The 24,176-nt window shown below is 38.7% G+C and overlaps 4 protein-coding genes across 11 annotated transcripts in view; 2 read left to right on the top strand and 2 right to left on the bottom strand.

Annotated features, from left to right (window-relative positions):
• The window catches only part of obscnb (obscurin, cytoskeletal calmodulin and titin-interacting RhoGEF b), a 71,689-nt gene extending 68,101 nt beyond the window's left edge, over positions 1-3,588 (top strand). Inside the window, 4 exon segments of the mRNA XM_055152164.1 lie at positions 290-419; positions 811-904; positions 997-1,039; positions 1,578-3,588. Coding sequence (XP_055008139.1) covers positions 290-419; positions 811-904; positions 997-1,039; positions 1,578-2,619 — 1,309 coding nt within the window. The 3' untranslated portion in view covers positions 2,620-3,588.
• A 47-nt stretch (positions 3,589-3,635) lies between these two features.
• Positions 3,636-16,103, bottom strand: guk1a (guanylate kinase 1a). Of its 7 annotated transcripts, none has more exons than XM_020921530.2 (7): positions 15,115-15,282; positions 10,404-10,517; positions 9,354-9,395; positions 7,650-7,885; positions 5,866-5,950; positions 5,701-5,786; positions 3,636-5,237 (listed from the first exon to the last, which is right to left on the bottom strand). In XM_020921530.2, the coding sequence occupies exons 1-7, from the start codon at positions 15,146-15,148 to the stop codon at positions 5,199-5,201; spliced, it is 636 nt and encodes a 211-aa protein (XP_020777189.1). In that variant the 5' UTR covers positions 15,149-15,282; the 3' UTR covers positions 3,636-5,198. The 7 variants fall into 7 exon arrangements, with proteins under 7 accessions (XP_020777189.1, XP_055008141.1, XP_055008143.1 ...); XM_055152166.1 differs by lacking the exon at positions 15,115-15,282 and adding an exon at positions 12,676-12,852; XM_055152168.1 differs by lacking the exons at positions 5,701-5,786; positions 15,115-15,282 and adding an exon at positions 15,934-16,103.
• Positions 15,698-19,337, top strand: cunh1orf35 (chromosome unknown C1orf35 homolog). The gene is made up of 8 exons (XM_020921515.2): positions 15,698-15,837; positions 16,931-17,078; positions 17,156-17,201; positions 17,290-17,372; positions 17,787-17,856; positions 17,928-18,007; positions 18,084-18,215; positions 18,890-19,337. The coding sequence occupies exons 1-8, from the start codon at positions 15,741-15,743 to the stop codon at positions 19,125-19,127; spliced, it is 894 nt and encodes a 297-aa protein (XP_020777174.2). The 5' UTR covers positions 15,698-15,740; the 3' UTR covers positions 19,128-19,337.
• Positions 19,338-20,737: 1,400 nt separating this feature from the next.
• arf1 (ADP-ribosylation factor 1) lies at positions 20,738-23,241 on the bottom strand. 2 transcript variants are annotated; one of them, XM_020921503.2, is made up of 5 exons: positions 23,130-23,241; positions 22,528-22,697; positions 22,343-22,453; positions 22,140-22,264; positions 20,738-21,767 (listed from the first exon to the last, which is right to left on the bottom strand). In XM_020921503.2, exons 2-5 carry the CDS (start codon positions 22,670-22,672, stop codon positions 21,606-21,608), a joined length of 543 nt encoding a protein of 180 aa, XP_020777162.1. In that variant the 5' UTR covers positions 22,673-22,697; positions 23,130-23,241; the 3' UTR covers positions 20,738-21,605. The 2 variants fall into 2 exon arrangements, with proteins under 2 accessions (XP_020777162.1, XP_055008146.1); XM_055152171.1 differs by lacking the exon at positions 23,130-23,241 and adding an exon at positions 22,962-23,104.
• Positions 23,242-24,176: the final 935 nt, after the last annotated feature.

Here is a 24,176-nt window from a genome sequence, read left to right as displayed (position 1 = left end):
CCACAGTTAGTGGTGTTAAGATACTATTGTAGCCACAGCTGCCCTGTTGTACACCAGCGGAAGTGAGGTACCATTCGCCCCTCCGACTACCACCAACACTCTTGCTTAAGGGCACAATAACATTTTTTTTGCCACTGGTGCCCCAGTGTGTCATCTGGTATTCTCAGTCGTTTCCTATCTAAGTACTAACCAGGCCCAGCCCTGCTTTACTTCTGAGATCTGACGAGATCAGGCTTGTCAAGGAGGTTTGGATTCTTGTTGCTTATGCTGTCACTCCTGTGTGATGTAGATGGTTCAGAGAGGGCAGGCTGCTCACTGACCAGGAGAAGTACCAGACGTACAGTGAGATGAGGAGTGGAGTGGTGGTTCTGGTCATTAAAAATCCAACAGAGAGAGACCTTGGACACTACGAGTGTGAGGTAAGACTCAAATACATCTCCACACTATGTAACTTTTCTGGTTATTATGTCACTATGAAAATATTGTTTTGCCTAGAATGTTTTGCAGTAGGGCTTTAAAGTGATCTATTTGTATCTATTTTCTAGCATGTATCAGTAGTACAAGTAGTACTAGTGTTTTTATACCTGAAATACACAAACCTTTGTATACATATACAGACCTGAGAGGCTGATACTACCTGCTTGCTGCCATGAGAGATAGAGAAGTTTAATACCATACTGTGGAACATTCTAGGCAAAGCAATAACATTTCCATGGAGACGAGCAAGTGCTGGTCCCTTCACCACACAGATATGTAATTGTTTTGTGATTGCAAAGTGATTTTTATTCATAATTTTCTTTGTGTTTCTAGTTGTCTAATCGTCTCGGCTCTGCAAAGTGTGCTGCTGATTTAGTTCTCCCTACAGTTGTGACTCGCTCTGGAGATCAAGCCATCGCTATTGAAGGTAAAAAAAATAAATAAAAATCAGTGTTATATTTTACACTGATTTTTGGTTAGGCCTCTAAGTTCTCTTTGTGTCTCTGCTTTCTATTGTAGTCACGGAACAGGAGACTAAAATACCCAGGAAAACCATCATCATGTAAGTAGAGCAGTAGGAAAATGTGTGTGTATATTGTGGCATATGCATGAGATTTGAGGGAACAGTGTGAATGAGTTTACCACAGTCTGGTGAGATGAGCTGTTGGCGCCTGGGTGCTGTGGCCCTAGTGTCACTGTCAAATTAAAAAGCTATATTTCTTAGTGTACACAGGTCCACAAAGGTTTGTGAAATTAAGACTTAAATAATAATAAAATAATAATTCTTAAAGGTGTACTCTGTAATATTGCTAATGAATGGTATGTCACCTGTCTGTCTCTATGGAGATATTATTGCTTTACCTGATCTGTCTTACACTTATGGAGTTACAAGTTACAAGACATTTTTTTCTTATTATAAGCAGCCTTGCCACGCTGACAGATCTGACCTGTAACTTGACATGGTTGTCTCCATGAAGATAGATGCATTTAATGCCATGCTGTAGAATTTTCCAGACAAACATAGTTTTTTCAATATTCAGTGTTACTTTACTTTTAACTTTTAAGTAACTACGTATATGCTTGTTCTCTCTTGCTCACAGTGAGGAGACCATCACCACAGTGGTGAAGAACCCCCGCATGAGGAGGCACCGGTCTCCAGGAGCAGCCCTCGTTGCTGGGCACCGTTCTGAGACCTCCACCCCTGAACCTGCTGCTGGAGCTCGGGCCAGGAGGGTCCTTACCCCGAGGAAGACCACCATCCCCACAGTGTACGTAACGCAGAGCGAGGAGAGCCGACCACGCTGGGTGGAGGTGGAGGAGGTCATAGAGTACAAGGTGAACAAGTCTCCTCGCCTGTCCCGGAGAAGAGGTCTCTCCCCGGCCGGCTCTGAACGTGCTGGGACCCCCTCAAGACCCAAGAGAGGTATGCCCGAAAACCCCAATGTCAACAACTCCAACAACAAGCTGGTGGAGCAGGCCCAGGCTCAGGCTCTGTCCTGGGAGCAGGAGCAGGGCAGTGTCCCGCCACAGCCAGTGCCCACTGAACCTCTGGAGCTGTCCACCGTCCTGAACGCACCCAACGAAGACAGCGATGACCAGGAGGACAAAGAGACCGTTATTCTAGTGGAGGACGAGGACTCTCCAAAACAAGCCCCAAAAGAGAAGGTTTTGACTTTGGAGGACTTAGAAGATTATGTTCCTGGAGAAGGTGAGACGTATGGGACATCAGGCTCTGGCAGCACCCCTGTGGAGAAGCCCTGCGAGATCTCCGTGTTACAGAGGGAGATCGGGGGCTCGTCTGTGGGTCAACCTGTGCTCCTGAATGTAGGTCGTCCAGTCACAGCCCAGAGGCAGCGCAGCGGCCTCTTCAACCGCTTCAGAGATCACCTGTCCGGCAGCTTCTTCTCCTCTTCCTCCTCCTCCACTTCCTCCTCTCACCCTCACACCAGCACGGAGAGGCACATCCCCATTCAGGTGACGCAGGCCAAGCTGGAGGTGAAGCCATCATACTGCTCCGAGGTGCAGAGAGTGGAGGGCGGCCAGCACAGTTTTAAAACCAAGCTGTCCACTCAGACCTACAGCTACAGTTCAGTGGGAAAGCCAGTCACTCAGATCAGTGAAAAGCGCTACCAGAAAAAGTAAATCCTCAAATATAAGGCAAGCTGCACCCGTTTGCCAGTCTTACTAATGTGGACATTTGTGTGGCAATGTACACCAAGCCCAAAGCTAGCACATCATTCCATTTTGAGGCTACCTGGAGTGGTTAGCATCAGATGGTTAACTTATGAAACAGAGAATAAGTGATTGTGTGGTGAAGTCGATATTTCAAAATGTTGTTTTGGGAGCAATGTCCGGAATTATACATGTTCTGATTTGATTTGTCAGATTCAGATGAGTTTTACTTTGAAACCTTTAGACCTCCAATCCAAAAGTGTCAGTGCTTTTGTTTATAATAAATCAAAAGATATTTTTGGTTTATACTTTTTTTTCTAAATAGTTTCTTACTTGGCTGTCTCTTTGATACTTGGAAGTGGTTAGGAGAAAAGTTTTTAAGAAGCCTTCCATCATTTCAGTGCAACTCATATGGGAGTATGAGTTGTGTTATGTCTTTCACAGTCATCGTTTGTGTCCTTGGCGTTTGCACTGCAGTTCTGTTTAACGCTCGAGACACTGTCAACATGAGTCTTCACACATTGGCCTGACTATGGCTGATTCTGTTCATTCATTTCATCAAAGAATAATTTTCCAGCCTGACAGTGACATCAGACTGGCTCAAATGTTAGAGTAGTGGTCAAGTCGAGTCAGTCGAGTCTTGACCATTTTGTTTGGGGTTGTTTCATTATGTTATGGCTTGTTCTTGTGTAGATAATTAAAGTATGTTTTACCATAACATAACTATGGATTATTCATGAAAAGATGTATTGTGTGGCTGTGTGTTGAAGTAAGCAGTCTGATAAACTACCTTTACAAAGCTACTGAGATCCTGATTTGAAGTTAAGTCTTTTCAAATAAAAGCACTGAGAAAGTAATAGCTAACCATGTACATGTGTTATTTAATGTTAAAATGCTTGTATATCCTATGCTCCATTACAATAAAATGTAATAAAACAATTCAATGTTTGACATGATTTTTACTACAGAAGAAAACACGTCACAGATACCAGGATGTTACATTTATTTGAACTGATGACTTAGTTTATGATCAAGATGAGACAAATACACTTTACAAATGCATCTCGGACCTGCAGTTCTTTCAGAATATCTTTTCCCACATTAAACACCATCAGAACCACACAGCTCTGTGCAAAGGAATGAGTGTTTCAGAAAATGTCTCAAAATTAATAAGTTAAAAAAAAAGTTCAGACACACAATTTAAATCGGTTATAAATATTTTCAAGTAAAAGATAAGATATTCTGTTGAATTGTAACTGTAAAAAACATAATCCAGTTATTTTGTACAGATGTAAATGATAGTGACAATATAAAAGTTAACAAAAAGTACAAATTTAATTGGCAGCCTGCGCTTAAGCCACATCTCAACAATGGATTAGATCCTACACACAGACACACCACACAGCAGCAGTAGCACTAATGCTATTTTACATGTATGGACACAGAGGGCCTGAGCCAGCACTGGGACAGTAGAGCTTCTGCATGTGCTTCTCCGGTTCAACAGCTCTGAATGAAAATCTGGAAAACCTGCCTCAGGAGCTGCCACTCTCGTAAACTTAAAACTTTTGTGGGATTCTTTAAAGGTCCTATATTATGCAAAAATTAACTCGAGTGAGGTTTTAGCCATGTTAGAATGTTACCTCATTAAAAATCTTCCTGGAGTTTTGTTTCACTCAATCCTGGTTTATTAGTCTGTCTACATCTCCAAATCTCAAAATGCACTGTTCCACCTTGTGATGTCATGAACGTGGAACAGAGTGTTTTCTGTTTGAGAGAAGAACTCAGCCTAAATCTGCAGGGTTTGTGTGTTAAACATGTATGAAAGAAACAAAACACAACTCCAGGTCTGAATACAACAGAAAATCACATAATACGGGGCCTTTAAAAAAAAAAAAAAAAAAAGTCCAGTGCCAAAAAAATGTATATCTGAAATTCTAATGGTAATGATGTACTATATGAAAAGTTAAACCATATTGAAAGAATTTAAAGGTACACTATGCAACTTTTCTGGTGGAGGGTAAGCCATCTGTAAATCTCATGTTATTACTTTGCCTTTAATGTTCCACAGTGTAGCATTAAACTTGTCTATTTGGCATTTATTTAATCGCAAGTGTTTTATTGCTCAAAAATACATCGGAAAAACCTGCATTATTATTTGACCTAGTGCTTGTCTCTATGGGGATAGATATGTTTAATGTTATTCTGTGGAACAATCCAAGCAATGACTACAATAGGTGACACACTCTCCTCCAGAAAAGTTACATAATGTGCTTTAAGTAAAAGCAGAGTGGAAAAGCGTTGAGACCAGCTTTACTAGTCCCAAAACAATTCATGTGGCATTTTGTGCTAATTATTCTTGTATAAATAAAACAAGAGCGCTAAAACGTAAACATCTGTGGAGTAACATTTTCATATCTTCATAAAAAGCAGCACTGGACACATTTTTTATCAGATTTTTGGTGAGAAGTTATTTAAAAGAGCATGTAAAAGTTTCCTCTGGAGGGATGGGGAATGTTCGAGCAGAGAGGAGGAGTGTACGGGGCCCTCTCCTACGACGACTCTGGAATCTTCTTCACCTTGTTGATTTCCTGAAAACATAAAACAAAGTATAATTAATAATATTGTCAGTGATTTGTATTTAATTATCTCTACTGTACTACATAGTTTCAATAATATTAATTAAGGTCCCTGTATTCGATTTTTTGGCAATATTTGACTTGCCTCAGTACATATGTGTTGTTTAAGCAGCTCTGGAGGTTAAAGTAAGTCTGCTGTGTGCTGTCTACATCTAATTAGAAAGCAATCCAATAAGGTGCACAATTAGCATGCTAGTTGTTGTTAGTTTTACTGTTACAACAAAACTCTACTGTGGTCTAAGCTCATTGCGGTGAATGAAAACAATGCTCTGAATTCATAAGGTGAGTGAGGAATAACTTTGGACCACTGTAAACTGTTAAAAACTTACAAAACAGAAATGGTTTTAAAGTAGAGTACACAAAATATCAGGTACAGCGCCTTTAAGTTCCTACATAGAGCTATTTCTAACATTACCTCCAGAAGAGCCTCCTTTAACTTTACATAGGCCTCATCCAAATGATCATTGATTATAACAACATCAAACATGCCGGGTTCTTTACCTGGAGCAACACAAGACGGTTTGGTCAGTAATAACGTCTTTCACATTATTGAGAATTTACCCATTCAAGGCAGACTTACTTAATTCCATGTCCACTTGAGCTGCATGTAGACGCTTCTGCAGACTCTCCTCTGACTCGGTTTTTCTGTCTCTTAAGCGCTTTTCCTGTAACACAATGGAAATAATGTCACTTCAACAGAAATTATAGACTGGTGTATCATTGGAGACACTCGGACTGCCGTTTGCTGTCAAAAATCATCCACAGCAGGAGTCTCCAACCTGTAGCTCAGGAACTACCCATAGCTTTCCACCCCCTTTAGAGCAGGGATTTCTAAATTACATGTATTGTGATGAATAAGTAAAATTTGTTCCCTAATAAGTGGATAATGGTTTATGTTTTATAGGCATCTAACTGTTCTGTGTCTGCGTCTTATGTTTACTTCTACTTCTTTGCAGCTGCTAAAATAAGTAGCTCTCTGGTATTTTTGTTTTATAAAAGTAGCTCACTAGAGGAAAAACTTTGGAGACCCCTGATCTACAGCAAGTAGTATCAGATATGTCACATTTTATTTTGGATCTATAGAAGCTCAGTAATGCATAAATTGGATGCTTTAGCTGTTACTGTTAGCTGAGGCAGAGTATACTTTTTGTGACATTAAAAGCTTTATTTTTTCACAACCAAACTTAAAGATAAAATTCTTAGTACAGGTTCTAGCTATATTTAATTACTTAATAACTGTGATAATAATTTAATAACTGTGATAGTATTGGTTTGACTGTATTCATGGGTTTCAGCTTCCAGATATGCAGCATTTGAGGACATCTTCACATTCACCAGATATTATTTTCAATTTTAATATTCGCTAGACCAACAATATTAATGTAAAGTCATTGTGTGCCTGGGCATGATACTTCAAAACACTCTACAATATACACATGCACTTAGCTTTGGTTTTATGGGTTGTCAACACAGCGTTATTGAACATCCTGCATCTTCATAAATCGAAGTAAAACATGCTGACGTGGTGATAGAGCTACTTTCAGTAACACTTTATCATAACTATACTTTAATAATTAGCCTTAATAAAGCACAAACAAAGACATATCATAACAACAAACCTCAAATTTATTAAGAATAATTCAGGCTCAGTAACTGCTTAAGTAATACCCTACCATATCCTTAATTCATTCTTAATAAATCATTTGTTTATAAGGAAGTAAGTGTCCATGCTTTATTTAAATTTTACACAATTTTCTGATGTTATAACGTTTCCTCATCACAAACATACGTGGAGTTGTGTTTTGTTTCATCCACACATGTTTAACACATAAATCCTGCATATTTAAGCTGAGATCTTCTCTCAAACTGAAAACACCTTGTGATGTCATGTGGTAATACAGGAAGTGCACTACTGTGTTTTTAAACTCCATGCACCTCCACTAGAATCATTTGGATAAATTTCAGAATTCCCGAACAAAAGAAAAAGTAGCTGTTAACCTGAAAACTAACACTTCATGACATCATAAGGTGGAATTGAGTGTTCTGAGCCTTGGAGACAGACTAATAATGCAGCGTGTGGATAAAAAATAAACCCAACTCAGTTTTTTGGATGAGCTAACATGAAGCTCAAAGGAGTCAGTTTTGCGTCATACAGGATTTTTAAGGACCTTTTATAGGCCCTTTACTATTTTATGTTTGTTTTATTGTTTTATTATGTGGCATTTCTCGTTGTAAAACACTTGTTAAGGTCGTTTTAAATGTGTTATATAATTAAAATGACTCGTCTTGACCTTAAGGTGTAGTTAAAGTGGTACTGTAGTTTCCATTAGTAAACCTATTTAACACAGTAGTAGTGTTTCATACCAGCACTTTCATGGAGGGGGGCTGGATGGAGATGTAGATGGGGTTGAGGTCAGTGCGTTTGATGTTGCGGACCCCCTGCATTTCAATGTCCAGAATACAGATGAGGTTCTTGTTCTGGACGTCCTGCACCGCGGCTTTACTCGTGCCGTACATGTTTCCGGAAAACTCTGCATTCTCGATGAATTCACCCCTGTCAATCCCAGCCTGCATCGCTTCCCGAGTGACGTAGTGGTAGTCTGGAGAAGTAGAGAATAAACTTTTTTTTTAGAATGTTAAAGGTGCACTGTGTAATTTTTTGATTGGGGGACCGTCACCTGCATGTCTCTATGGATATGTTATTGTTCTGCCTGGAATGTTCCACAGTGTGACATTAAACAGCTCTACCTTACTTTTTTTTTTAAATTACCGTATTTTCCGCACTATTAGGCGCTCTGGATTATAAGGCGCACTGTCATCAAATGGTCTATTTTCGAACTTTTTTCGCACAAATAAACCAAACCGGACTTTAAACGACACACAACAGTTGGATGGGTCAGTGGGACTTTGTTTGGTGCGTTCACGGTGACTCTGGGCTTTGTTCAGTTGTGGTGTGTAGGGAGGGTGCTGTCTGGGACCAACGGATTGTTGACGTGTTCGCAGTGACTCAGTTGTTCAGTTGTGGCTAGAAGTGGCACATTGCACTCGCTTTTTCGGTTCGTTCCTCCGTTCCGTTCCTCGTCCGTGCGGAGTAATGAATGCGACTGCGGGTGTTTTTCGCTGCGCAGTCGCTGTCTGCTCCGTGTGTGTTTGCATGCGGCTTTGTAGTTTACTGAAGTCGTGCTGGGACGCCCGAGTGGATTCGTGTATAGGGAGCTCTGGATTGCGGGGTGTGCAGTCGTTTTTTGATGGGGTTAGAGGCTTAAGAGCGCACCTTATAGCCCGGAAAATATGGTACAGGTGGTTTTATTGCTCATAAATACCTAAAAAAAGGCATTCTGACTGAGTGGGGTTGCCTTTCCACAGATTTGACCTGTAACTTGGTTTGGGTTAGTTTCCATGAAGATAGAAAAGTTTCATGCATGTGAAACATTCCAGACAAAGGAATAACATCTCCGTGGAGAAAAGCATTTGACGGACAGTCCACCAGAAAAGTTACACAGTGCACCTTTAATCATGTCCTATATATCCCTGTCAAATTTTGAAGTGATATATCATTGTTGAAAGAAATATAGAAAATAAATGCTCATATTGAAACAAATTTATGGAATTTTCGAGACTGAGATGGGTCTTTAGGATGGAGCTAATACAGTCAATCCTCTGTCAGTAAAAGCGTGTGGTTTGAAGCATAGTTCAGACTTTACAACGGAAACTGACATTTTTGTGTTCAATGGCAATGAATCAAAGTATAGGAGTAGGAATAAAAATGTTAGATTACTCAAGTTGAACAAGAAAATGATGAGCCTTTACATACCACATAAGTAACAAATATAAAGTTATACCAAAAATAAGTGTGCCTGGTATTAAAAGTCATACCCCCATATATATAAATAGCATGTAAAAATTGACAGTTGGAAACTTCATAGTAGTAAAGTATAGTAGAATAAGTGCCAACTGGCTATTTTTGCAGTTAACTTTTTGATTAGGTTAAATTGGTCTAGTTGAATTAATATTTTTGTGTTAATTTTAGCAGATGTAAATAAAGTTGAATCAAAGCATGACCCTTACCTTTGCCGTTCACTTCTCCTGGCCTCGGTTGCCTTGTCGTATCTGCAACACAAATGACCACACTTCCTCAAACCTCACTTTTACTTTCACTTTGGTTCACTTTTCACAGTAAGGTATGATTACAATCACTATCCATAGCTGTGTCTGTATGGCTTAATTCTGCGTTAAATATAGATCACATTTTAGGTTTCAGATGGGTGTGATTGACAGGTGAATTAGCCAATCAGGGACACGCATGGTTTGTCCGTATCCCTTTAAATGAATTAATTAATAAATAATCAGAACCTGTTTTTTACATGTTTTCTGTTAGAATAGCTTGTCTTACACTCTGCATGAGTTTTTCTTTATACTGGAAATTTGTACTCAAGTAAATGTAAAATTTCAAGGCTAAAAATGTACTGTACCATTATTTTATATTTCTCCAAGCTCTAACCGATCAAAGCAGGTGATGTTGTATGCCAGTTTTTAAAGGAGCAGAGAAAGCAATGGAGTACACAGATACGACTTGTACAGTACTCAGTAACTTCTGTGATTTAAATGTAACAATTACATGGTGAGAATTATACTCAATTTGAAGTAGAAATAGTCCAATATGGATTTTTTGAGCCAATATCTGATAATCACGTTGCTGTTGGCCAACTGATATTTGCTAATACCAACATTAAGCTTTTAAAATCTATAGTAAAGTAATGAAGTCATAGTGAAGTTTACAAATTAACTTATTGCTTTGTAAAAATAATAACAAAATGTATTTATCTGGGATATGAATTTATATTTCCACTCATTAGTCTGTTTAAAAATACAAGTCTGAAGCACTAAAGACAAACGGGGAATGACATATGGACACAGACAGTCTGAGGGGAAAAATATCATCAAATGTTTAAAATCGGGTTGATGACTATAATAATCATTTACCATACCATATACCATCCCTAAATAAGTACAAGTATATGTTTAAAAATCTGCTCAAAAGTCCAATTACCTCAAATTACAACCAATTACAGCAATATAAGCAATGTAATGACTCACTCACTCATACAGAATACTCACGTGACACACTGAACCCAAACACGCTGTCATACTCCTTCATCAACTTCTTTAGCAGAGTGCTCTTCCCTGCTCCAGACGGGCCACTCAGCACCACAGGCCTGGGTCCAGCCATCGCTACAACACAAAGAAAACACACAACTGTTCAACCCAGGAAGAGAGAGGAGGAGAAACCGCTCCGTATGACGCGCTCAAACGTGTGTGTTATATTGTGAGTCACGCAACAACCCAGGAGACACTTTTTAAAGGACTGAGTGGACTAAATCACTGCAACAAGTCAGCAAAACAAACGCACCCTTGACACTTCTCACCACTCAGGCACATTTGTAAAGCTGTGGCGTTACCATGGAGCTAAACCAGGAACAATAGTGGTCTAATTGGAGAGCCCTACTTAGCGACTTAGCCTGTGCTGATTATGGCGATGGAAAAACAAAAGCAAAAAAATAATACCAGTCTGGAGTCAATAAAGTTAGTGTGGAGAGAAATTGCGAAATATTTTACCTCAAGGGTTGGATTCTTCGGTCTTGTCTCTGTCTGTTAGATTGTAGTGATCATAGGAAAGAATAAAAATGGGTGTGACGCTTTTGGAGTATGTATAGAGCGAACATGGGAGGGGCCATACACACACACACACACACACACACACAGAGCCACAAGCACATATTTTTGTCTGGGCCAATGGAAGAACAGGATCAGGGCTAGTGCAATGTTCTTCTTATAAAGTAGTATTATTTTTAAGTACTTTTACGCATGTTTTTTTTTCTTGTGCACATTTTAGTACATAAATAAGTTTCATTGTGTTTCTCTTCCCCTATTCTGTAAATTAGGGCTATAATATTAATCAGATTTCAGTCATTTCTTATCAATTATCAGTGATCAAGAGAAAATTTAACTATTTTTATGTTAAATGGCAATTGAATAAATGTCTGTATCATGTTTAGGAAATGAAGACTGAATGTTGAAATTTTGTTTTTTTAAATAAGAGAAAATAAAACTGAATGACAGATTTTTTTCCTCCCATTATACCAATTATAAACAAAGATCATTTGTTTTGTCTTGAAAATGTTATGTTTTATCTGATTATATATTATGTACAAACAGCTACTCTGGGTGCCTACTTTGCCTCCAAATGAGTAATCGTATTTATTTAAAGTCGCCCGTGCTAATATAATTGTTTACATGTATGATTGCAATTGTTAACAGTTCATGATAGTTATGTGGCAAAACTGAGTTCCTGAAAAATTGCTTAGGGTTCTATGAGGAAATAAATAATATGACTTGTTTTGTCACAACACACACAAGAAAAACTGGTTGGTAAAGGTGTAGGAGACTGAGGATGCATTCCATGATAGTAGTTATTCTGCTTACAAGCATGGATTTATTCATTATTCAAAATGTAAACAAAAAAAATGCTTTTTGAGGTGTTTTGGCATTATGAGATGAACAGACTTCAGAGGAGGGCTAAAATGAAAAACTTTGACGTTTTGAAATGTTACTAGTGCTATTTTGTTTTTAAATTCCTATGGTGGAACAAAGTATACTTTAAATGACTCATTTCCCACCTCAACTTATTTTTTTTAATCAATTCATCAACAGCAAATTAACATGACCTCTTACAGCCAAGTCCATTTGTGCTGCTGTTTGCTGTGTTGCTATTTTTTTCTCCAAAATTATTAGACATGACCACTTGTATCTAAAAACATTGTACACCTATATGTTTTTGGTGACATATTCTTTGATAATCATTTAGTTGTTAATTTCTGAAAAAGACTTTTACTAACCTAGATAAAGCTCATGGAATAAAACCTGGCCATTGTTGGCTCAGAACATCTCATAAAGTTTAAACTTATACAAGGCAGCTCTGTAGTTACTTGAAGGATAAATAAGAGTTACATAACACATTTGGACCAGTTTTGTCATGTATTTGTTTTAAAGGAAATGATTTAAAACTCTCCTCTAGCATCAGTTTATATTGGGTACCAGCAGCAAAAAATGAAAGCTTAAAGTATCGAAACTGGCATCAGATCTGAAAAAGCTAGGTTGGTGAATCCCTAAATTGTATGTTTGTTTGTTTTTTTCATTAAGTGATTAAAATGCTTCTCTAAAATGCATCTGGCATGTTTTGGAGTGTTTTGGAATCAGTTCAGCTGCAATCAAGCAAAGCCCCCAAGCGCTCTTAAACTGTGATGCCATAGAAAAAGAGAAGTCCAACCACGACCTTTAATTTTCGTGAACAGCAAATCAAACCAAAAGCTCCTGCCACACATCTACTCACGTGTCAAGTGGTTTTCAGACAGCTCCACAATTCGTCCAAAATGACACTGCTCCATATTAGCATTACGGCTATCCTAACATTTGACCCAGGCTAATGTGTTTTGCAAAACTACATGGATAACTTAAACCAGAGTATTGTCAGTGTTCAGGTTTGGCAAACAGAGCTAGGCCTCTCCAGGTGCATCTGACAAGGCTCACTTGAACATTGCACCGGGCTAATTAAAGGCATACACCTCCCACAGACAGACAGATAGGGGACACTCGCCTCAACTAAGCCATCTTGGAAATCAATCAACAGTCCTTTACTCAATTAATGGGACATTGATATTTTATTAGAATTAAAGGGCCCATATTACTCAATTTTTTTAGATCTATGTTATAAAGTTATTCCCTCATCAAACACATACCTTGAGTTGTGCTTTGTTTCATTCACACATGTTTAACACACAAGCATATTTAGGAATTTTCTCTCAAACAAAAGACACCTTTTGATGTCATGTAGTAGTACAGTAAGAGCTCCACTGTGTTTTTAAACTCCATACACATCAACTAGAATCATCTGGATGATTTCCGCATCATGACATCACAAAGTACGCAAAGTGAAACAGAGCATTTTGTGCTTTGGAGAAGTACGGAGCCTAATGAACCAAGTTCCCTCAAACATGTGTGAATGAAACAAACCACAACTCTGAGTAAGCTTTTGATGAGGTAACAAAATTATAAACATGGCTTAAATTTCACAAGAATCTATTTTTTTTATTAAGATCAGATTTATATGGACCACCGCAGAAAGAAGAAAACTTGCAGTGAGTTATCTGCAGTTTTGGGGGTGACTGGACAGTTTAATCTGCTTTTTCACATATGAAGGTGCCATTTACTTGTACTTCTCTATAGTAATTTTTGCTCAAGATCAGTGCCACACCACATCCTCTGTTAGTCAGTTAATTGATGCACCAAGGATTTCTATACAGCCCTAGGCCTATCACGATAACAAATTTGGAAGCACAATATATTTGAACTACTTTATGTCACTGACACAATAACAACAATACAAGATACTTCCAGTAATCCATTTTAAATAGACAGTATCATTAAAAAGCCTGAGCTGCAATAACATATACATATAAATAACAGAATGCTATTGGTCAATAATTAGGCATAGAAGTTACTTATTTACAACAAATATACCCCAAATCCCTCCTTTTGCAAAGAAATTGTACACAAAATAAATACTGAGCCCTAAAATATATTGTTCCTGCTATCAGATATTAAATGATAAGTCAATATTGTAATTATTGTGACAGGCCCATACAGCCCTACAAATCTGAGAATTTTAGACTAATAGATTTAACTTCATCCTAAAAATCCTGGTTAGTAGTTAGATGCTGGATTATGCAAAATCTCATTGAATTTTTTGACAAACTTTTGAACTGGATAGAAGCATTCAGTTTGCTATAGTATAAGTAATGGTAGTAAGAGTCACTTTTTATTAAAAATAAAATAAAATAAATATGAAGAAAATTAACTGATGAAAATAATAGACAGGTTTTAATACATAGAACCCCACGAGACAGGATATGTAGTCACAGCAGATCTTATTTGACTAAGTACACGGTCTGATCACATTTCATGCTGCAATTTTGGTGGGAAAATTGCATCATTTTTTTTAAACTTCAAAAAGTTAAATTGATGGCTGAGTACTATTAGTTTATCTCATATTCAAGAAATAAAGGAGCTGAATTCAGAGCCTGAATCTCTACACTACATTAAAATAACAAAGGAACACATCAAAGAAGTGTGAAACTGCCCTCCCTTTAAAATACATAAGGACTGGTGCAAAAAACATTCAAGTGACTGTAGAACTGCTCTACTCCTCTGTATAACAAAAAACTTGACATTAAGGGCATGTGACTGTAAATGACAACCATGTGAGACTACCACCACACGGTAATTATTATATGTGGTAGTGGCTAATTTACCATGTGACTGACAACTAATCAGTCATGTACTTTCTATTACTTGAGTATCAGTTGCCTTTATCTAAACATTTGTGCTCGTATGACTCACACGTGATATCACTGTAACAAGCACATCATTCATTTCAGGAAGTTTTGCATTTTGACCCTCTTTGTAATAATAAATAATATACTTAGACTTTACAGAAACTAGAGCAAGAGGCCTACGTTATCACCATTGTTCTGCACTTTGATACTCAAAAGCAATAAAAAGGCTAGACAAAGGAAGCATATGGGAATAGACATAGATGCATTGTTTTGTTGTTGTACTTTGCTAAAATACACTTAAATACAAAAACCATATGGCAATTTCGTTACAGCTGAAAATACGTTAGAGTCTTGAAGACACTGGAGAGGTGAATGGCATCCTGGTGACACCTTTTATTCAGAAGACGTGTTATGAAAAGAACATATTTAGGTCCTACCTGAATATAACCTCGTCAACAATCTCATGTACATTGGAGTGCACGTTAATCCAAGTAGTGGGAGTCGTTTTTGGAGTGTTTTCTGCCCCCAAAGCGTTTTGCTTTTGCAATGAGAGCCATCAGGGTTTGCCTTTAGTACTGCCTACGTCATCTCTCCGGGACGAAACATCAACAAGCTCATGGGCGCCGTAAATACGCGTAACCACCACACACCGAGACGCGTGTTTTACTTTAGTGATCTGGAAATAAATACGTGTGTGCAATAGTTCAGTCGCGTCCACTTAACGAAACATAAACGAAGGCTATTCGAGGAAACGGCTGAAGCAGTAACTATTTAACAAGCTTTGCCGAACTTCTGTGGACATTAGCTTCGCATTAGCATAGCAAAGCAAAAGAAAAGGCGTCGAAGTCGGTCACGAAAGATTGTTTCTGTAAACTAGTATTTACCGTGATCTTTAGTGGTGATTAGTTAGCCCGCACCCCGTTCAACACCTCGTAGGTCACTTGAGTGAAAACTTTGGGATGAGCCCAGCGCAGGCCTGATGATCAGTGGCTCCGCTGCGACTAGCGCAAGTAGCTCTGAGCTAACGGGATCCGACCTTATCTGCGTCTCTTAGCTCGCTATAATGTTCGGTTCGTCGAGGGCCGGCGGGGTAAGAGGAGGACAGGACCAGTTCAACTGGGATGACGTGAAAGTTGATAAACACAGAGAGAATTATCTGGGTAAGTGCTCGTATCATCTACACACAGTAGCATAACTTTTGGCTCGGATGCAAGTAGCGCGGTGATCTACTAAAGTTATCTCCACTGCTTTCATACCTGTCACTCTCGCGTCCCTCATTCCACAATGGACGGATTGGTCTGTTTGTTGGATATTGGTCTTTTGTGCAGCTTTAATATTCTTGGGTCCTTGCCCTCATTGCCCTGTGAGCGAACACGTCTCCTCAACGTGGGCGCACTACTGTCGCTGTGCCAAAGTGGAGCTACGCAGCGGCGCACAGCTGCTCACAGCACATAAATGCACTGCACAAAACCAGGGTCAAGTGGCCTCCGTTAATGCATTATAAATAGCCCCACCAGTCAGTACTAGTTCTGGGGTACATATTGTGTGATCACAACTTTGCTTTCAATATAACAAAAGGGAACCTTTATTTGTGCTACAATGAGGAAATTTTAAATTGTTACAAAGTACAAGAACAGCAGAAGAATAAACTGCTGTCAAAAATCAAGATGAATAACCATGAATAGACTTAAATCCCACCTTTTAACTAGAATATCAAAATACATTTTCAGTCACATTAAGATACAAAATAGAGTAAGAAAAAAATACTAGTTTTGCTTAGTTGCTCAGTTATTTATTTAAATAGAAATAATAGTTTGGGATGGTTCGATTTGTTTATTTATCACTTTTTTTTTTTTTTTTTTATAAAAAATGATCAGATATTTGTCTTACTGTTGTGACCAATAACCAATATTTTCAGATGCTGGAACTCTATATGCAGACCAGATTATTTTTAGTTATAGTGAAGTTTACACATTTTTACACAGTTTTGTAAAAAGACAAATCTCATGCACTGAGGACAAACTGGTAATGATGAATGGGTACACAGAGACTTGGGCAGTGCAGAAAAAATATTGGTGCCACATATCGGCTAGATTTTTAATATCAGACTGGAATCATAACTGTGGAAATCCTGCGATATCACAGACAACCAAAACATCATCCCTAATGTGTAGCATTGTTATATGTTAATAACCTATGTTAATAGAGAATTGGTTACAAGATTTCCCCCCATGTGGCCTTGTTTGTTTGTAGGAAACTCACTGATGGCTCCTGTGGGGCGATGGCAAAAAGGCAAAGATCTGACATGGTATTCTAAAGACAAAAAGGGTGCAAGTTTGTCCAAAGCAGAAGAAATGGCTGCTGTGAAAGCTGCAGAGCAGGAGGCCATGATGGCAGCCCTGTGAGTCACAAGTGTGATGCATTACATACTAAATCAGGCAGAGTGCATTCAGTGATTTTGTTTTTGACTTTTTATAGAGGTCACAAGAACATTAAGAGACAACCCACTGGCCTCACCAAAGAGGTAAGTAGTCATTTTGTTACATATTACAATTTACAGCATATTTGTAAGCACACTGTTTTAACAGTGTTATTATTGTTCCCTCTAACAGGACCTGGCAGAGGTTTATAGGAGAGAAGAACCAGAAGGGGATGAGCGAAACGTTGACCGCATCTCAGGACTGGGCAGTTCTAGGTAAGTTCAAATACCTATCTTATTTATTCTATATTCTCTGCATCAACACCATCCAGTGAATAGTGGTGGTGATACACTTGAAAATGTCTTGGTTGCTTTTCGAGTGTAGCACAATGGACCATATAATGCAACCACAAGGGCAGAAATATCACTTTAAATATTGTTTGGAAGATTACATGAGACATTTCGGTTATTTTTGCATAATTTTAAATGGTTTTATTTAATTGTAAATGATCAACTCATGAATCTAATTTTGCATATCTCCATAACAACTCTACTCTATCAACTCTACTTCAGCACTTACATTTGACTTGGGCCTGTAATTCAAATAACACTTTAAATACTTTCCTTTTTGGTCACAATGCATTTCACTTTGATTTCCATTTGATAAATAATGTAGATTTGTATTGACAGTGGTGGAAGGAAGATGGTGCTGTCTCAAAAGGAAAAAGAAGCTGCCAAAATGGGACTACCTGTTTTTACTGTAAGTCCACTTTGCTACACAAATGTACTGGCTGTGATTGAATATAATATAATGTAATACTATTTCTGCAGCATCACAAGACAGAGGGTCAGCCAGAAACGTCGTCAGTAAAAACATCTGAGAAAACGCAGAAAGAAGAAGAAGAATCAAGGTGAGAAAAAAAAAAGCAAAATGAAAAAGCAAAACGATTAGTTGTCAATCGCAGCTAATCATGTTGTTTTTAACAGGGACGAAAGCAAAAAGAAGAAGAAGGAAAAGAAGCACAAAAAAGAGAAAAAGAAGAAAGACAAGAAGGAAAAGAAAAAGAAGAGACACAGAAGAGACTCATCCTCCTCGGAGTCAGAGGATGAGAGGAAAAGGTTTGTCCAAATCTCAACACTAGAGGGCACTAACATACAATATTGTTATACTCCATAGCTTCTTGATGCATTCAGGGAGACAATTGGCCTCCTAATTACTCATATATTATAGATAGATTCTAGATAGATTTATTTTTACTACTTTCTTACTTGTATTTTAGATACATACAGAAGACATAAAATAGATATATGAAATTATGTACTTCAATAACTCTACTAAACTTTTTTTCTAAATGCTACATAATTTCATACATTTTACTTCTGTATGTATATAGAATGTGGAAAATAAAATATATACATAAAAAAAAGAAAACATTGAACATTGAGATGGTGGGTCCAAACATTTGACTAGTAGTGTCCTTTGACGAAGAGAACCATATGCTGTATTGTCACAGCACGGGGCATCTGGTTTAAAAATCCTGCCAGATGACTTGTAGATCTATGCTGCTGTACACCCTACAGTATTCAGCTCAGCATAATCAACTGGTTTATTGATGAGGGACAGCAAGATTCCATATTCTACAGGTGTGACTCTGTAACATTTAAAAAAAAAAAATCATAATCTTTTGAATGTTCATCTTTTGGAATTACAACCCTACTTGAATACCTCTCACTCACCACTCATCCAGCACTGCGACCCGATCACTGATTGTTTGCTTCCTTTTGCTCTTCAGGCACAAAAAGGACCACCATCGTCATAATCCATCATACCATAGTCAGAGTGGAGCCAGACCCCATGACAACCATTCACAGGGGGGAGCAAAGGGCGGCGCGCACCCCTCCCACGGCGCACAGAGGCAGAGACACGACACAGACTCATCCGACGGGGGGTCTCCGAGGGCCCGGCTCAGGACGGCCCCTGACAGAGAGCCACAAAGCCACAGGCGACGCCACGACACGGACACGGACTAATGTGATACACCCCCCCACTTAAGCATGTGTTCTACAGACAGCCAGGAGAGGAGGTGCACGCAGCCCAAAAAGCCGAGGGGTGCTAGAGTGTTCACTACGGGTAGATGTGATGTTTTTAACTATTTTTGTCATTATTAGAACGGCTGCTGTCCCCTTTGATTTTAATTTTATGATCTTACGTGAGGAGATAAAATGTTTGTGTTAAGTGCCTTCATGTCTTTTTTTCCTGTGTGGTCAAATATCAGTTATTTTGTCTCAATTGAATATGATTATTGGGATTATGGCTCCTAGGAAATGGAATAATCATTTATATTTATGTCTTTTAGACCATTCAAAACGAAACCTTTTACTATGACCATACTCACCTAACCCTAACCCTCACACTCTCAAGTACTCCTAATTTGGGCACTAGGCAAAAAATGGATCAGTAGTCATTTGTCAGTTATTACTACTATTTTATATTGATGTCTTATCCTCTAAAACGTTCTTAAAAGTGTAATATTTACTAGAAATTCTAACACTATTAGAAATTGTATTGTGTAACTTAATATAAGCAATGAATTTCAAGATTTTATTCTGGAGAGAAAAAATGTATGACGATCAGACTGATTAGTAATTTTCGTAACCAATGTAGCTGTCATGGGAGTTGGTTACAATCATCAATCATTTTAAGTCGTAGTACATAATAGCTTGTTATCTGCATTTTTATTTTATTTGAATTATGTACTATTTAAAATTTTCTATTTAGGTAAATAATTTGATCATTTACATTACATTAGCCTGAACAGCGGACATTTTTCTCAACCTGTTCTCTTCTAATCCTTGACCATGTATCCCGCCTGGACCCTGCTCTGCTGTGATCCCCGTGGAATGCTCTCCACTGCTCAGAATGGACTGGAGTGTTTGCACTGGCCCTGAATCGAACTGAAAGAGGGTTATTCTGCTGCCAGACACCTGGGGGGTACACTAAAAAGAGCAAGCCATTCATAATGAAGAGTGTGGAGAAGCAGGCTGGTTACCGTTAGACCACCTCACACAGGCAGCAGCAGGGGGCGCACGAGTGACAATGAGGCACCCAGTATCTCCTTCACTTCAGCACTGTGCTTTATAGGCCTGGGTGCATTAACCATAGCAGCCTAATCAAGCTAAAAGAATGCTGTCCTAAATTGTAAGCACTATACAATGTGGAGAGGGTGTGCTCTCCTCATTACGGCTTTAACCCAAATATTGGCCGGTTTGGGATACCTCGGGGCAACGCATTTCTTCCCAGGTCAAAGATTGTATGGCCCAGTAGGAGGCTGCCACACAGGCTTAGAGTCACTTTTCAAGTATTCTATTACCATTATTGTACGTATTCTATTCAAGGTAAGGAAAAAAACTATGCCTGCAACCTAACTTAAAACTTGCTTGTACAATTTCTATCAAACATGCTTACAAGTTTATTAGCAAAGACCAATCCTAATAGTAAGAGTGGTTATAACACTTTTGTGATTACATTTTTAGTATATTAGAATTTATGCTTTTTTTTAGGATTTTGATTGCTCCCCAGTTTATTTAATACAAATAATTATTAAAACATAGTAAAAATGGAAGTGGGAAATGGCTCAACATATGTTTCAATAATCAACTTTATTGCATAGAGAAAATACAGAAATCAGTTACAGAAAATATCCAATCACTTCAAATACAGTGCCTTATCTCACATTGCAAAACAACATAACAAAATAAAGTTTTCAAACATTCAGACCAAAAAGACGTTATCCACACGCAAGTAAAAGCCTGCAGTTTGAAAATTGCGACAAGCATGCCAAGTAAGCTGTTAAACATCCCTAAACTTCATGCCAAATAAAATATATAGGCTATAAGCAAAAGATAGCAATGATTAAAATTCGTATTTGATAAAGCCTCTTAGTACAAACATGAGGGGCATGGCGACTCCATTTAAGTTGCACAGTGCATACCAGTGAGGAGTAGGCATCAGGTACCTGCTTGGCAAGAAATGCGTGTTAAATGCTCAACACAACCTGAGATCTTGTCACATGATTTCAAAAGGCTGCTAAAACAAAGTAGGGTGGTAATAATAATGTAATGTTCCTCTACAGTACAAAACTAGCACTGTTCATTCCCACACTGTAAAATTAGATTGCATTGAACGATGGGCTCCAAGGTGCTGCTGGTGATTTCTCTGCAAATGCCTCTTTGTGATTTAAAAGTAAAGGTTGTCCCAAAAGAGAAAGCGACAAAAGTAGAATGAGTTTGAGTGCAAGAGTCCTCCCCAATACCAAATCTATTTACAATTCCATAAAATAACTTTTACAAGAATAGAATATCTCAACCGCATGTCTGCTTTTTTAAAAAAAGGGCTTTGAGGTCAAGGCAGCTTCCAGTCGCTGGGACAAGGTCGCTTGGTTTTCAACACCTTATGAGTACATACAAAGACATTTGGTGGAGTACATGAGTAGTACACAGGAGCTGGCATTATTTACTGTGTTTCAACTGGTTTGATAGCCAGTCCAATCCCTCGTACAAGCCATCTCCGGTGGTAGCACAGGTGGCCTGGATGTACCAGTTCCTGTTGCGTAAAGAGTGCAGGCTCAGTTTCTCTGTCAGCTCAGCTGCAGACATGGCGTTAGGAAGATCCTACAAAACACAGCGCCATATAAATTGTCATTTTCAGATACAAAAATGTGCTTGAGATAAATTAGCTGAATCCAGGGTAACCTGGAACACGTAAAATCATGTGGGCTTTACAGGCTTTAAATCTACCATCTGTTCTATCTTTCTGTATTGGATTCACAAGTTATGGTAATTTGTCTCAACTCTGTTGACACACTTACTGAGATAACTAATGCTAAAGCAAACCAGTGGTTGCACTAACAACATTATGAGTGTAATGTACGTGGTGCGCAGTACCTCTTCACAGTTAATACACAAATGATACAGTTGCCCTATACACAGACCTGTTAAGACTTTGCTCTAGTGCTGTGTGTCCAGTCACATGCCCTGTCTCACCTGTTTGTTGGCAAACACCAACAGCACAGCATTCCGCAGCTCATCTTCAGCCAACATCCTCATGAGCTCCTCGCGCGCCTCAGTGCAACGCTCTTTGTCGTTACTGTCCACAACAAAGATCAGGCCTGGAAGCAGGGGGAATAAGTAGGTTTTTAAAGGGTTTAAATGTTTATACTTCCAACTAGACCAGGGAAACCACTTACCTTGTGTGTTTTGGAAATAATGACGCCACAACGGACGGATTTTGTCCTGACCACCCACATCCCACACGGTAAAACTGATGTTTTTGTATTCCACCGTTTCTACATTAAAACCTGAGAGAAAAGAGAGAGTTATACCTGTACATGACAGCCATTTGCCTCAGACACAGAACTGAAAGGAGACATACCTATTGTGGGAATAGTCGTGACTATTTCTCCCAGTTTGAGCTTGTATAGTATGGTGGTCTTCCCGGCAGCGTCCAGCCCCACCATCAGGATCCTCATCTCCTTCTTCCCGAACATGCTGAAGAGCTGCGCGAACATATTCCCCATGGTGACGGTCTGAGGTAACAACAGTCTGAACACAGCAAAATGAAGACGTTAAACACCACATAATCAATGCTACAACAGCACCGGGCATTACAAAGCTTTACGGTAAAGACAGAAGAGGAAATTTCTCTTAGGTGATCTTAGTACACTCCATGTTAATCAAAATAATCCACTGTCTAGTATTATCTAACTCGCAAAATGTAGTGTCCTCATTAAAAGTAAAGTAAAATGACAAGAACCAAAATCACCGGGTTCTGAGAACATTTCAAGTTTAATCGATCAGACTAATCACCTTAGTTAGCTTATACCCAGAGCTAGTTTAGCTTTGAACCGTGATGTGTCAACTCTGTTTCTAATTTCCATCATTAAATAGACACAGACGTTTCCCTGCCCACAGATAATGTTGGATGAAGCGTTTTGAATAGTATATAGACAGTAAACGCAGATAAAAGAGCCTTACAAAGTGCTGAAGCGGCTTGCTGCCTCGTTAAGGCGTTTCCTTGTTGGGGAAAATGGCGTTGTTTTGACACGTCAGTGGTGCCCACATCCGCTCTGCCGCGCCTCCTCTCAGCCGCGCGGACACAACAGCGCCCCCTGTCGCTCCTGCCGCACACAGCACATCGCAACTGCACATGGAAGGAAGCCTGACTGCGTCTGACAACAATACTACAAAAAGGAAAGTATCCCAATACAATAATGATGTTTTCATTTTAAATGGTACACTGAGTGCTTTTTGTTTGTTTGAAGGGGAAAGCAGAACTGTTGTTCCTTTGGCAGTCCATGGGTTTCAGAGAGTTTCAGAGTGATGAAAAGTTGAGATTGTCACCATAGCAGTTATAGCAGTTACAAAATATTATATCTTTTGAATGGCCAGTCTTCCTCAAAATGGCAGCACAGGAAGCTAAAATCCATGGATTGTCTAATCTTCCACAGAGTATGGCATACATCTCCAGCCAGAATGTTGGTATGGTTTTAAAAGACCATTTCCATGTTTGTGCTCTGCATTTGACCCACCCTTCATTGTCATTGAGGCAATCAACCTGGCTGCAAATAAGCTTCATCAACAAAATAAACGTAAATGTCTATGTACAATTATGAGGGCCACTTGGGCTTGTGTCAAATACCAGACCACTCAGTTTAGTGCAGGTTATGTTTGATAGCTTTGTGTAGGTTTAGTACTGTCACTGCAACCACAAAAGTTTAAAATTATAATAAGTGTAGCACTGCAAAAAACGAAAAAGAAAAAAAGAAAGAAAACAAACAATAAAATGTGCAACTGGTTCCAAAATTGTCTTCCAAATAGAACCGGGCAGTATTAACCAGTGGGTTTAAATAAAAATTTTTAACTTTAGGCAAAGGAGTACCCCAAGGCTCAATTTTGGCCCCGCTACTTTTTACAATATTTATTAATACCACTGGCTGTAATTGAAAGGGTATATTATGCTGTTTTCTGATCTATGTTATCATAGATCACAGACAGACCTGGAGTTGTGTTTTGTTTCATTCA

This window comes from Boleophthalmus pectinirostris, unplaced genomic scaffold (genome assembly GCF_026225935.1).
Source record: "Boleophthalmus pectinirostris isolate CB_2022bp ecotype Guang Dong unplaced genomic scaffold, ASM2622593v1 HiC_scaffold_16, whole genome shotgun sequence".
Lineage (NCBI taxonomy): Eukaryota > Metazoa > Chordata > Actinopteri > Gobiiformes > Gobiidae > Boleophthalmus > Boleophthalmus pectinirostris.
The sequence above is the reverse complement of the archived record's forward strand: the minus strand, read 5'-3'. Positions and strand labels throughout refer to the sequence as shown.